This window comes from Quercus lobata, chromosome 3 (assembly GCF_001633185.2).
Source record: "Quercus lobata isolate SW786 chromosome 3, ValleyOak3.0 Primary Assembly, whole genome shotgun sequence".
Lineage (NCBI taxonomy): Eukaryota > Viridiplantae > Streptophyta > Magnoliopsida > Fagales > Fagaceae > Quercus > Quercus lobata.
This window is the reverse complement of record NC_044906.1, coordinates 8,284,348-8,299,887: the sequence shown is the minus strand read 5'-3', so window position 1 is coordinate 8,299,887 and position 15,540 is coordinate 8,284,348. Positions and strand designations below refer to the sequence as shown.

General features: G+C 32.0%; 1 protein-coding gene across 1 annotated transcript; it reads left to right on the top strand.

Moving 5' to 3' along the window:
- The first annotated feature begins 11,650 nt into the window (after positions 1–11,650).
- LOC115979463 (probable glycosyltransferase At5g20260) lies at positions 11,651–15,208 on the top strand. Its single transcript, XM_031101514.1, has 4 exons — positions 11,651–11,930; positions 12,190–12,341; positions 13,509–13,857; positions 14,233–15,208. The coding sequence occupies exons 1-4, from the start codon at positions 11,700–11,702 to the stop codon at positions 14,911–14,913; spliced, it is 1,413 nt and encodes a 470-aa protein (XP_030957374.1). The 5' UTR covers positions 11,651–11,699; the 3' UTR covers positions 14,914–15,208.
- Positions 15,209–15,540: the final 332 nt, after the last annotated feature.

Here is a 15,540-nt window from a genome sequence, read left to right as displayed (position 1 = left end):
TCTGAGAGACGGTGAGAGTGAAGAAGAAGGGGAGAGGGAGAGAGATGAAATGAAGAGAAAAATAATAAAATATTGAAGAAATTATAAAAATACTCAAAAATGAAACTACAATAGCCATATAAATATACACGTTTATAAATAATTGATGTAAGTAGTTTTTGGTCTTAAATATATAAATTTGACATTTTTTTTAAAACTATACACCCACTGCGAGTGCTCTTAGGATTGTAAGGCCTTTACATACTTCTTTATATGAGAGATTGGATAATCGTTCCCATCAAACTTGTTCAATGATGGCATTGTGAACTTTGGGGGTAACTAGGTTGAAGTACTTGAGGTAAATAAGGACAACAATTGAGAGTATGAAATTTCTTTTAAAAATTCTTCCCTCATTTGCATTTGGTCTTGGACCAAAGTAGTGGCAAGGTCTTTTAGTTATTAGAATTGGTTTGGTTCATTGTGGAATTGGTCCTTTGAGAAGACAAGCTTGAGAATGTGGATAGTGTCAGGCTATAATTTGGGCTTGGTGAAGGTTTTGGTGATAACTCTAGGAATGATGGGCTTTGTGGCAAGCTTCTTTCTGGGCTTGTAGAAGGATGTAGGAATAGCCTATGAGACAAGCTCGGTGGTGGACATGTAATTTTAATGTTATGGTAAATGGGTTTGTTGTGGTTCAAAGGTTGGGTTGGGTTACAGTTGGACCCTTGGTATGATCTCAGACTACTTGGAGCTTCAAAATCTGTACTAACTTCTTCATCTTGTGGATCCCCACAAACTTGATGCCAGTGTAAAAACTGTCTTCAATTTCCCTCTTCATCTCTTAACCAAGTTCTACCCTACATTGAATTGGGCCTCTTAGTCTCTTCATTTGATGTATTGGATTATATGCATTTTATTGGGCCTTATGTATTGGCCTTCAATTCATTTTACCAGGCTTCTGGGATATCACATATTGAGCAGTAAAATAAAGCAAGCGAATGATGCATGCTAAAGCAATGATGACAATAATGGAAAGCTCTTAATATACATATCATGAATAGCCATCAATTTCAATGTAAAACTTAGCCCTCAATGTCCCTGTTGGAGTCACCAATGAGGATCCACTTTCTTTCCCCGCTTGGAAACCTTCGAGAGGAATAGGAAAGAATTGTGTTCATCACATGTGTATATGGAGTCACCATTTATTTTTTCATGGAAAAATAAGAAAACCATCATGAAGTATCTCTAAATTGAATGACTTGAACATTACATCAATGAATTATAAAGAAAAAAAAATTACATAGCTTCGGTCGTAGATACAATCTAAGAAAAAGATAATGTACAATGTTTTGGTCCTAAATACATTCTAAAAAAAGAAAAGTACATTAATTTGTTTCCTAAGTACAACATAAGAAAAGCCTAAAATAATAAGCACTCCATCCGCAAACTCAAGATTTGAAATCGAAAACTAGGCTATAGAGATGGGAAGGTATTAGACACTCATTTTGCCTTATTCATAAATTAGTATTCGAGAAATTGATAGCTATGTCATGTCTACACTTTCATCCAACTTGTTATATTGCTATGCGATTCTCAAATATAAATATTATGCTCATGTGATATTTGATATAATCATAAACTTAGATCTAATGAATGATCATATTATTAGATGTATGATTATGCTAATCAACATATATCATTAGAAATCATAATTTTTTTTTTTTTTTTTGAGAAACAGCTTGATCATGGGATTTTATTCAAGCAGTTGGTAAATCAGCGTAAAATACAGTAGTAATGTCTAGTGAATCAGATTCCATCCAAACTAATAAAAGAAAAGACAAGTTTTTTCTCCTAGATAAGACATGTAATTGCATTACCTTGCCTAAAAGTATGAGAGAAAGAGAAACTTTGCAAAGAATGAGATAAAGTATCTTTAACAAGATGACCAAAAGCTGAATACAACATATCACACTTACTGAGAGAATTAATAACCACTTCTGAATTGCCCTTGAATATTGAATGGTTAACTCAGCTAACCTATTAAGGGGTAAAACATCCTCACCTAGTCGAAGTTTATTACATCAAGTCCATAACAACCAAGCCGTGACAACAAATAATTCTACTGTGTGAGGTTGGCTTCGTATTAGAGCTACAAAATCAGAGAAAGAACCATGAGCTGTTATGCCTCGATCCACCCAACTGAAGGCTTGATTTGATTCCACACTGGTTGGCTTGCTTCACATTACCACAGGGCATGGAGTGTAGTTTTTGGGCCTTTCGCACAAAGAGAGCCGATGTCATCCTGGCCTGCAGAACCTGTCGCATCTTAAGATTACGCCGATAATTCCCAAATATCATTTAGAGTATGTTTGGATACAGTTGAAAATTGAAAACTGAAACTGAAAAACACTGTAGCAAAATAATTTTTAAATGTGTAAATAGTACCGTGAAACCCATTTTTAATAAAAAGTTGCTGAAAAGTGAGGTTTGTGGGTCCTGTGAACAGTGCACAGGACCCACTAATGTGGCTGACAATTATTTGACAAGTCAAATATTGCGGCTACTGTTTATGAACAATGCATGAACAGTAACCGTAACAGTAAAATTTGTCCCTAAAACGCGTGAAAAAAAGAAAAAAGAAAAACGCCAGACGCAGACGCTTTCAGCCAAATCCAAACATACACTTAGTATAACTTCATTTAGTAATGTTTCAGCTAAGAACACAACTACAGGATCTTGTGTAGGATCATCATGTTATAAATGTGTAATCATAAAATTTAAATTAGATTAACGTTTATACTTGTTGGAATATTTTAAAAAGATTAGTATGTTTTATTTAAATCATTTCCGTTCACTAAAGTTTTATTAGATATCTAATAAAACTTTAGTGGCAACTATCAAATTGTCTAGTAATTATAGAATACTTCCGGAGTACCATAAATATATAATACTCCCTTTTTCACATAATTATGGGTTTTACACTTTTACTAATTAAATTCATGGTGAGACCTACAAATCATGTGAGAGGAGGTAGTGTGGTACTCTCGGAGGGGTTTGGCTTACTTCTAATACTTTTTAACTGAAATATCTTTTTGTTTTAATGAGAAACTATCACATCACCCACTAACTAAATAAAATATGAAGATTAAAACCCACTAGCAGTTGTTATTGTGTATTTAAAACAAAATGAGACTTCCAGTTAAAAAAGTACTGGAAGTAAGCCAAAAAAGTACTGAAGGTAAGCCAAATCCTTCCGAAATATTCAATAATTTTCCCAAATTGTCAACCATAAATATTACCATATCAAACGTTGTTCACAAACGTTCTGATATGAATCCTTATATGAGAATTGTCATTTACTATTGAATTGTTTTTGACTTGATTAGTCAAAGCAATAAAGAGAGAAAAGTTATCTATATTATTTAATCCCATTAAACATGATTTTTATTATATGATTCATTGGCCTATCTATATATAGGTCTACTTGTCACACTAAAGCAGATGATGCGTTTTTTTTTTTTTTTTTTTTTTTTTTGCGCCTTTTATCTTCTCACCCTTGCATGCAACAACAATTTCCAAAAATTCTGCTTGGTCATTTCCTGTTATTTTAGAAAATATATATTTTCTATACTCTTTATTCTGGGTTCAAGAAAGTACTGTTTTGAGAACTTATCCAACATTATCCATCGAGTGGTGTAAGCATGTTAGGATACACAACTTGGTGGTAGGGCTTGGTGTATGTTGGGGCAGCACACAAAATTATTTAGTGTACTACACCAGAAAATTTTGTAGACAATGTGTACCATCTCAAGAGAGAGACCTGCTCCGTGCCTCAGCTTTGCCACCTAGAATCTCAGGGAATTGACAATAATTTTGTTTATAATGTTATGAGATGATTTTAAAGTACCAATTAATGATGTAATATCTCTCAACTTGTTTTCTAATTTATGGTAAATACAATTTTAGTGAAATATGATTATATAAATAATGCTTTTATGTACTTAGGAACAGCAACCTACATGCACGACCTCTTTCAAGTGATATGATGGCTGATTTCCTCTACCGATGTGAATTTGCTTGCTATGCTTACCTCCTTTAATTAATCTATAAAACTTTCACTTGAATTTTTGAGGTAGTTGTGCATGCCAACATGGGTTGTATATTGTAGAATGATTTGATAACAATTGTGTAGTGTAGTGTTAGTTGAATGTGTAGAGTTAGATGACATGAAGACGGTATTGTTGCATGAAGTAACTTAATGTCTGTCTCAAGATTTTCTCAGCAACAATTCTCTAATCTGATACATGGAATTGGAATCCCCCAATTTGACGAGGGAGTTGTATTTATAAAGGTGAACGGATAAGGGAGTTTCAATTTCCTTCCCTTCAATTCTTCTAGATGCTTTTGAACTCATGTTTACCTTTGTACATGTTTGAATTGAAATTCGAGCTTATAAGAGGCACCACAATTCAAATTTGGAAAAATATTGAAACCCAGTGTTAATTGAGTTTTTTTGACATTTTGGCTCTTAAATTTGATTTTTACATGATTTTTGCTTTTTTATTTTTATTTTTTATTTTTTATATATTTGTTTTAGGATAATTACAAATTTAAAAGTCCTTTTTCAACCACTAAAAGATTAGGGTGTTCTCCAACTAATATTTAATTTTCAATGCTTCCTCTTTATTTTACAAGGAAATTAATTCAAAAACCATAATTATCTTGAAAACTTTATCTGATAACTTTAATTACATTCTTGTCTTAAAATTTAAACCAATGTCATTTTCACAAATAATTAATTTTTAATTACGTTCTTGTCTTAAAATTTAAACCAATGTCATTTTCACATGTAATTAATTTTTATTAAGAGTAATGCTATAGACATAAACTATTTAACAACATTTTTACAAACTATTGATGTGACAAATAATTACTAGTTCTAATTTGGGTCCACTATTAATATCACATTTTAATTTACTAATAATTATTAGAAAATGCTAAAGCCACATTAGCTATTTGTAAAAATGTTGTAAAATAGTTTATGTCTGTAGCGTTACTCTTTTATTAATCCAAATTAAGGAATTAAAATTAATTAATCATAAACACATAATTCAATCCTTAATTAGTATGACCATTGAAACTCAATGTTGCTTCATCTTTTGATTGAGTTGTCCGATTGCATATCGTTATGAACTCAAATGTATCTTAGAATAAAATTTGTGTTCATGGAATGGACCTAATGATTTCTTTACTACTAAGTGAAATGAATTTATGATTTTGACCTTGTATGAGTGGACGATTGCAAAATAGGATATGTACAAACATATCATTTTTTAATACATATATTGTGTATACAACTTCAAAAATCTTGGTTACAAATGTAGAAAGAAAGAACTATGTGTTTTGAATACAATATTTAAATAAAAACTTCACAAACATAAACATAAATTCAAACTTAAACCTTTATTTTATTTTGTTAATGTTTTATCCTTAAAAAAAAAGTTAGTTTCTCTTCACATATAAGATGAGAATATATAATATCTGAATTTATTAGGTTGTTTACACTCAATTTATGTTTTCTTTTAATGTATAGATTAATTCAATAATTTTTAAGGGACAACAAACCTCCAAAGTTTTAAAATTTTAAAAAAAAATTTAGTTCATAAAAATATTTAAACCTATTTTATTTTGTTGTAATTCTTATTTGAGGATTTGTTGATTGTGATTTTGAGCAGGCTACAAGAACCAAACAGCTCCATCAATTCACCTAACATATGACTTCTTTAAGTATTTTTGCAATTCTTTGAACACCTACCCTTTTTTTAATATTTTAATTGATTTTGATTTATATATAATATATAATGATAAAAATAACTGAAGATCTCACATAAAAAATAATAATAAACACTAAAGTGCTGAACCAATTTCTCGTCCAAAAAAAGAAAAATTGTTTAATCAATTATTCCAAGCTTTGATCAATTCACACAAAGTATCATGATGGTAATGTTTCAAGCAAAAAATATCACATTCTTCCCTGTTTTCAAAGACAAAAGTAAATAATTGGTTGTTATTACATGCAAATACTCCTTCAAATATGTCTTTTAAATTCAAAACCTCCTCCATTTTTTTTTCCAGTTGTAAAAACACTCAAAATATGTATTTCAGCTTTATCGAAACTAATTCTTAAAATACTAAAGAATATTAAAGTAAAAAATTTAAACAAAAATATCAAAATCCAAAATAAATTAACTAACAAATCTAAAATACCTATATTTTTAAAATTGTGGGTTGGGTTGGAACTTGGATTATGTGAGTTGAAAATAGTGCCAACTTGAACCCAACCCAAACTTTATAAAAAAAGTTATAACTAATCAATCCACAAAAACCAACCCAAGATGTCAAGTTGGATTGGGTACTTGGGTCAGATTCTTTAAGTTGTTGGGTTGAATACATACGCTTGACTAGTTAACTTTATAACACGTCTACAACTGTATGAGTATATACAATTAACTCTTAATTAACACATATATAAGATTTAAACTTCAAATCTATCCTAATTATCCCTTAAGCTAGAGCTCAAGTGGCTACTGAATCAAATTAGTCATAAAAGCAATTGCTCATTTAACATAATGCACCTAGAAATGGTGTTGCCTCAGACATAGGATGATCGAGGTAATGGACCCAGTATATTCATGTGACTCTTATGCTGAGATATTTAGGTTTTGCCTTAGACATAATGCTGAGATACATTCATGTGAATCTTATATTTGTAGAAGATATAGTGCTGCAGATCGACCTAACATATATGTCAGATTTTATTAATTTTTGAATCTCTTCCATTTTTTTTTTCGGTTGTAAAAACACTCAAAATATGTATTTTGTTAATTGTTAAACTATCTTTATTAAATAATCTACTAGTAAATGCCTTTTAGATTTAATTAAAAATTAAACTCAAATAAAAGCTATATTAAAACCATAATTTTTTAACTTAAGATAAAAAAATAAAAAATAAAAACCTTTATTTATACTGCAAATTCTAAAACACGATTAACATAAATACTAGTAAAAGAATGTGCATGCTAGGATAAAGTTGAATTATCTCTATGAATTGAATTATTTCACCCAAAAACTTTGAATGTAAGGCATAAATGAAAGGCGTAAATGCACTTTTAGTCCCTACATTTTGGATTTTTTTTCATTTTAGTCCCTACATTTTAATTTTACCACTTTTAGTCCTTAATTCAATTAACACGTTCCATTTTGGTCATTTCTGTTAGCCCACTAATAGAAATTGCTTAGGTGGCAAACTGAGTGCATTGCTGACACATTAAATGCTGACATGGTCAATTAAAAAATAATAAAAAATTTTAATTAGCATTTAAAAAAATGCCATGTCAGCTTCTAAATATATAAAAAAATTATTAATCAATTTTAACAAAATTAAAAAAAAAACAAAATTAAAAACAATAAAATACATCAATTCAGATCTAATTCATTTTGGACAAAAAGACAATCACAGATTTAAACATCAACACAAGAACATAAAGTACAAGCCCAGAACCAAACACAAAAAACACAAACTCAAATTTAAACATTAACACAAGATCACAAACACAAAGAACACAATAACAAACATAAACCAATTAAAAAGAGTAATTAAAATGAAATGTGTTTATTGATTTAGGGACTAAAAGTGATAAAATTAAAATGTAGGGACTAAAATGGAAAAAAGCCAAAATGTAGGGACTAAAAGCGCATTTACGCCTCTTAAAAACTCACAGTAGGAAAAACTAAACCAACCTAGAAATTCATTAACCCACAAATCCATTAAACCCAATAAATTTGAACCCACCAACTATAAGGAAATTTAAACAAACCCAGAAAATTTGAATCCATCGATCCACCACTCTCCGCTGCTTCGATCTCAGCTGATCTAGACAATCAGGTTGCTCCTGCTGCTCAGTTGATCTCACGATTTTTTTTTTCTTGTTTCTTTGTTTTTGCTTCCCGGTCTGGGGTTTTGGGTGGTGGCTAACAACGGTGGTGGTGTTGGAGGTGGTAGTTTGGTGAGGCTATGATTTGATGGTTCAGTGAGTTGGCTGTGGTGTTGGAATTGCTAGATTGCTGGTTTTTTTTTTTTTTGCAAATTTTTTTTTCCTTACAAATCTGGGTTTCTTTTAGAGAACCCAGCAAAAGAGAGAGGGTTAGAGTTTTAAAGAGAGAAAGCCTAGGGTAAAAATAGAATCCAGCAAACTGGTGGGTACCTTTTATCCTTAATTTTTGTATTTAATTAATTTTATTTTGTGATTGTTCTATGAAGAATTAAGTAGTCAATTTTTGGATTTAGTAGTGGAAGGCTAGCGAATCTATAGGTGTATGTTCACATGGATTTGTGGCTTTGACTGTAGGTGTATTGGTTTTCTTGTCATTGTAAAAGTATGTTTGGCAATTGCAGTGGGCATTGGGTAAGAACGTTAAACGCATCATTCCATATACAATTCTGAGTTTTGATTTTAGCTCATTCAACCTAGAAAATGAGCAGCCCATTTTTAATGGAGATTATTAACTCAAATTTGTAAAATTACTTTATGGTTTGAAAAATTGCTTTGTCTACCCTCTTTCGTAAAACTTTGTGCTAATTATGTATATGAAAAATGATGAACTTGACTTACTTTTTGATATTTTTCTTTTATGTTTTATGTGAAGAAGAAGAAGAATGAGAAAAAAGAGGAGAGAGACATAAAATATAATGAAAAAGACACATTTACTCATATTTTTAATGGAAAAAAGGGAGAGGTAGGTTACGGATGTCTAGCGGAGGGCACCTTAGGTGGGTTAAGTGACATTTTTTAAATTACAGGTGGTTTAGTTAAAACCAGCAAAACCACAGGTGGGTTAATTGCAATTACGCCTAAATAAATTTATAAAAACTAAGGGCATGTTTGGTAGACTGTAATGATGTTTACATAAGAATAGGAATAGCTATTACAAGGAATGCAAGATGCTGTAATGTAATAATTATTCCTATTCAGTTGTTTGGTAACCCTATAGTAATAATAGAACCCTGAATATGTATTCCACATGTTTGGTACAACATCTTAAAACGATGTAATGAAAGTTTTTTAAATCAAATTGCCTAAAATGCCCTTATTATAATAAATATCCAACCAAAACATCACAACCAAAACCAACTTCCTTTTCTTTATCCTATTCCTTGTGGCTAAACTCAAACGGGCCATAACTGCAAACAATAGCATTGAACAAATTCACAGTACTATTAATAAAATTTGTACACAATTTAAATAATTGAACAAGATGATAATTAAAATAATATAGTAAATATGAATAACCACAATACCAAGTGCATGGGTAACCCACCACCAAATTCCTTGAGACTAATGTTCACACTTCAATAGATAAATTTTGTGCAAACCCACACTTCAATAGATAACTTTCACACTTGATAGATAACTTTGACACAAACCCACACTTCAATAGATAACTTTCAATTCTCTGTCTCCTAATATTAATTAATTGATTTTGAAATTCTGAATTTTGATTATTTAAAGTCATCCCCACAGATTAAATATAGTATATATCAGACACGTTAATATATATATATATATATATATTGCAGATCTATGGGCAGAAAAAAAATCCTGGGAAGAGAGAGCAGCAACTGAGGGTGAGTAAAAGGAAATACCCATACAAATAGATGAGAAAAGAAGAGAAAGAGGGTGCAGTACCTGTGGAAATCGCAGACCTAAGGGAAGAAGGAAAAAAAAATTTCCTTGAGAAGAGGGAGCAACCGAGGGTGAAAGAAAGACAATACCCATATAAATAAATCTCTAGTAGCGGGAAAATAAAATTTTAGAGAGGAGGGAGATGGAAAATTTAGGAAGGAGATGAAATTTTGAAGAAGATGCAGGTATTGAGGGATTTTGGAAATTTTGTTAACAGTTGGAGAAAATACGGGTAGTGGGGGATTTTGGGATTTTTGTTAACAGAGCAAGGAGAAAGAAACTTTTGGAGAAGACGCAGGTAGAGGGGGATTTTGGGAATTTCGCTTAAGTAGAGTGTATTACATTTAGTAAGGGAATAGGGATTCAGTACTTTTAACAAGGTATGTCTAGTCCTCATTTTAAGGAATAGAGATTCGTATGAAATGATTATTACAAATGTAAAACTGAACTATAGGGATAGTTATTATATTACAGTTTCTATTACAGTCTACCAACGTAACCTAAAGGTTTACTCTAATATATTCTAATTTCCATCCTTTTTTACACAGTACTCGACTTAATAGGAAGTTGAGTTCCACCAAAGCCAAAAACACTGTAAACTGGCCGTTTCACCAAAACCATATGCAACAACACCGTTTCACCAAAACTCAAAACGTTTTCCCAAATCACAATACTCAGAGACCTGCTGATGCTCACCGTTGACGGCTCCAGCTCGACCAGATCAGGTCCAAGGCGAAGGCGACGGCGCCGGCGAGTTTCTTTTCTCTTTCTGAAAAATGAAATGTCTACTTCACGAGAGTTGTGTGTAAAACTGGAAGTAGATTCCGAATTGATCGTTATAGAAAACTCTCCCATCCCATGTCTTCAACAAGAGGATCGGTGTTATCTGAAGGAGGAAAAAGGCATCGCAAGCAGCCAGAATGTTCATGCCAAAAAATCCTTTTTTTCGTTAGCGTCATTCAGGCATATATTTTAAAACGCTCTTATCTGGTGAGCCTTTATTTTGTATATATGACTTAAAATGACAAGAAGGCTTTCCCTATTTGAAAAAAAAAAAAAAAAAAACTATCAAATAAATTTTTACTCAAAAAAAAGAAGAAGTAGTAATTAACGGTGTAAATAGTAAATTATACCCTTTAAATTTGGAGTGATTTGATTTTTTACATCTTTAAGTTTCAGAATTTAAATTTACCTCCTGAAGTTTGAGGTGTTTAGATTTTACACACTGACGTTTCAGAATTTAGATTTTACTCTTTAAAGTTTAGGGTTGTTTGAATTTTACACCCCAAATTCTAAAATTTTAGAGTGTAAAATCTAAACACTCCAAAACTTTAAGGAGAAAAATTCAAACACTCTTAAAATATAGGGCTAAAAAATATAAGGGGTAAAATCTAAATTCTGAAACATTAAGGTGTAAAATTTAAACATTACCAAACTTTAAGGAGTAAAATTCAAATTCTGATACTAATATTGGGAATAAAATTTCATCACCCTTAATTATCCCAATTAGAATCGATTCCTTTTGTGTGATGTACAATCAACCTTCAACAAATAATCTGATCTTCCTTCAAAAAAAAAAAAAAAAAAGTAATGGATTGGTCCCACACAAGACAAAAAAGAAATAAACAAATAAGAAAAAATTCTTCTACCACACCAAAAAGTACAATATTGGTCACAATTTGTTTATATGATAAGTTATGATTGATGGAAAGATGTTATTATATGGACCCATCATCACCCTTCTGCCTATCACAATTTACCACATGAGGGGATTATGGTCAATATTATGCCTTTTTGGTGTGAAACAAAAATTATTCATAAATAAGTAGAGCAGTTAAAGGCCTCCTTCCAAACAGGGAAATAAATAAAAAACAAATCGAATCGTCATCATAAAGTTTCAGTAGGTCCCACCCCCCTCCCCCCAAGAAGTTGAAGTAAATTCCTTTCTTCACAGACCCCAAAGGAAGGCTATCAGCCATGGCAAACTTGAGCTTCCCTTCACCATATTTACTTGTCCTAACTCTTCTCCTCCTCTTTTTTCTAATCTACATCTCTCCCTTAAACCACAACCGCCTCACTCTCCACCCATCACCACCTACCAACCATGAAATTCCAACACAATTCCTACCTGCATCCCCTCCCTCTCCGGTTGATGCTAATTCACCAACTTCCACCGCTGCAGCTAACAGCGTTTCCAACCATGTCAAGGTGCACAATTCTTTGTTTTGTTGCAAAGCTTTATGATTTGGTTTTTTGATCTATAATTATATGTATCAATGGTTTTTTGTTTATTATTAGAAAAAGTTTATTAGCACAACAAAATCTCAATATTTTCACGCTTCGAATAATTCTGAAGACTATTTGACACCACCATGTTTTGTTGTGGTCGTAAAAGAAGTTTTTTTTTTTAATACTATTATTATTATTATATGTATTTGATTTGTTTTGGGCACTTTTGTGTGAGTAGAGGAAGAATAAAACGGAGAGGATTGAAGAAGAGTTGGCTAGAGCGCGAGCGGCTATTCATAAAGCTATTCGTACAAAAAACTATACTTCTGACAGAGAGGAAACGTACATTCCCAAAGGATGCATTTACAGAAATGCATATGCTTTTCATCAGTTAAGTATTTAGTCTTTTTATATCTTTAATATTTGATTATTTATTCGTTTATTTTTATCAGAAATCCCATCAAACTTTATGAAGCATTGAAAACTATGGCGTTACTCTGTTCGCTCAATGGTGGTGAAAGTCAAAATAGCTTCTTTTTTTTTTCTTTTCTTTTTTTTTAAAAAAATTTATGGAATTTAAAATTGCTACACTATTTAGTTTAGGATTTTGGCAATAGCTTATAAATCTAATGACATTTCCAGTGTCAGTCAGTGATCAGCATTTAAACCGCAGAAAGAAAAATCCCAACCTAGCTGAGGATTAGGACAGCAGGACATTTTTTAACATTGTCCAAATTACATCTTTTGGGCTGTTTGTGATTGTTAATTATATCAGAAAAATTAGGATCAGAGGCAATTCCACTTTGCCAAATCTTCTGAAACTCGTTTCAGAAGTCCACGTTCCTGCTAGCAAACATGCCCCCAATCCTTTTTCTTTTTCTTTTGTCTGTGTGTGTGTTGGTTCTGTGGTTGAAGTTGGGGATGAGGTTGGGTCCAATTCTGTTTTAGTTTTTTCCAATCTTTAGCGAGTAATGTTAGAAACATATCATTATCACTTTTACTTGGACTTATTATTGATACCAATTTGTATATACAGAAAAATTATGAACAAATTGGATTGAATGTAATTTGAGTTTGAGTGAGAATACAATTTTCTGTTCTAACACTTATCTTTGTTTATTATGAAATTGAGAGTAAAATTGTCAACCATGACTTCTCTCATCTTGCAAAAAGTGGCTGTTGTATACATTGGATACGAGCCATACAACATCACTTTCTTTTCTTTATTGTGGAACAATTATGCACAAATTACCAAATACAAAAAATATTGTAAATGTATATAATTTTAGTAGTTAATTATGGAAGAAAATGTTTATAATGGGGCCGGAGTAATATTTGATCATCTCTCAACTTTTTAAATTCTTTGTACAATATGCAATATCTGCACATAAAACAATGAATGTCTCAATCCCAAGACATTTTTTCTTTAATTATTATACTTGATAGTGTTTTGGATAATTAACTAGTAATAGGTATACGTTTATTGCACGGTGACGTTGGGATTTAAAAATATTAAAATGTCACATACAATAATTTTTTTGGATTGGGATTGGGCAGGAGCCATATAGAGATGGTGAAGAGCTTCAAGGTATGGGCGTACAGGGAAGGAGAGCGACCCTTGGTACACAGTGGGCCAATGAGTTATATTTATTCCATTGAGGGCCAATTCATCGATGAGATGGAAAGTGAAAAGAGCCACTTCATGGCTCGCCATCCTAATGAAGCACATGCATTTTTCCTACCAATAAGTATTACCAAAGTTGTTGACTTCTTTTATAGGGCTGACCCCTTTCACTTTCCAATGCTGCCAATCTTCACAGATTATGTCAATGTAGTAGCAAAGAAATACCCCTACTGGAATAGAAGCCACGGAGCAGACCATTTCATGGTCTCTTGTCATGATTGGGTAATGCTTTTTTTCAATTGCTTAAAAAGTTGAGTATTCATATATGATCTTAACCCTTTCTCTTGCACATGAGAAAGCTCATTGTGTGTGGGACATATGTAACACTCTCTCACATGAGAGTGTATTCCACAAATGTGTGACTCATTTCTATGTGAGAGGGTAGTTACATATGCCGGATACATCATATACTATCTCCATTGCACACGCACGTGCACCACACACACATACATATACATCCAATTTGACAAGACTTTGTATTCTCTCTTTAGACCATCTCTCTTTAATTAGTTGTGTAAAACCCTATATTAAGATGTTAGTACCTAGGCATCATACTGAAAAACCCTATATTAAACTATCTTCCATGGGATTATTCAGGCACCAGAAGTCATAAAAGAGAAGCAGGAGTACTTTAAGCACTTCATAAGAGTGTTATGCAATGCCAACACATCTGAAGGATTCATACCCACAAGAGATGTCTCATTGCCAGAATTTAACTTAAAAGGTTACCCTGAGTATAGCCTTGGTCCTCAACGCATTGGCCTACCTCCAAGTAAGCGCACGATCCTTGCCTTCTTCTCTGGTGCTGCACATGGAGACATTAGAAAACGTTTGTTTGAGTATTGGAAAGATAAAGATAGTGAAGTTCAAGTATATGAGGGAATTCCCAAAGGGAAAAACTATCACAAAATTATGTCAGAAGCCAAATTTTGCTTGTGCCCAAGTGGGTCAGAAGTAGCAAGTCCTAGAGTGGTGGAAGCAATGTATCAAAATTGTGTCCCTGTGATTATTTCTGATTACTATACATTACCTTTTAGTGAAGTTCTTGATTGGAGCAAATTTGCAGTATTTATTCCTCCAAAACAAATACCAGAAATTAAGACGATTCTGAGAGGAATTTCACAAAAAAGGTACTTGACATTGCAGAAGAGAGTGACACAAGTTGCAAGACATTTTGTGTTGAACCGACCAGCAAAACCCTTTGATGTATATCATATGGTGCTCCATTCAGTGTGGCTTAGAAGGCTTAACATTCAGCTACCGTTGAATATTTTTTGATTAGTAATGTATACAAATTTTAATGATTGATACCTTACATAATTTTTTTTTTTTTTTTTTTTTTGAGAGTACATCATTGTAATTGAACGTAAATGTATTTGGTTTTTAGGTGCACCGCTTCTATTGGTGCTGGCAGAGATATGTATTCTTTCTCTTTGGTAAATTTATTAGGCTCGGATGTGCTGTTTTTCTTTGTGCCCAAAAATAAAAGTAGAAAACAGACACAAGCATCAATTGAACTGCTACAGTTTTGTTATGCAATCTCTTTAATGGAATTTTAGTAATTTTTTTTTTTTAGTTTGAATTGTATTTGATGTAATTCTAAGCAATGTTACACTACCTAATTACTTTTTAACAGATTAATACTTAAAAAATACACCGATCACACCGTTGGATTATATGTTTGTTATGCTCTTAACACACTCAGATGTCATTTATTATTTGATTTAGAAGCCCATCTTTTATACACAATTATAAATACAAAAACTTTAACTTTAAACATTTGATCAATGACATGGTTATTAATCTCAAATCGGCTTGAAATTCACAAGCATAGAGACTTTGAGAAGAAAATCTAATCCCACGGTGGATTTTTCAAATTTTGCATCAAATAAAAAAATATTGAAT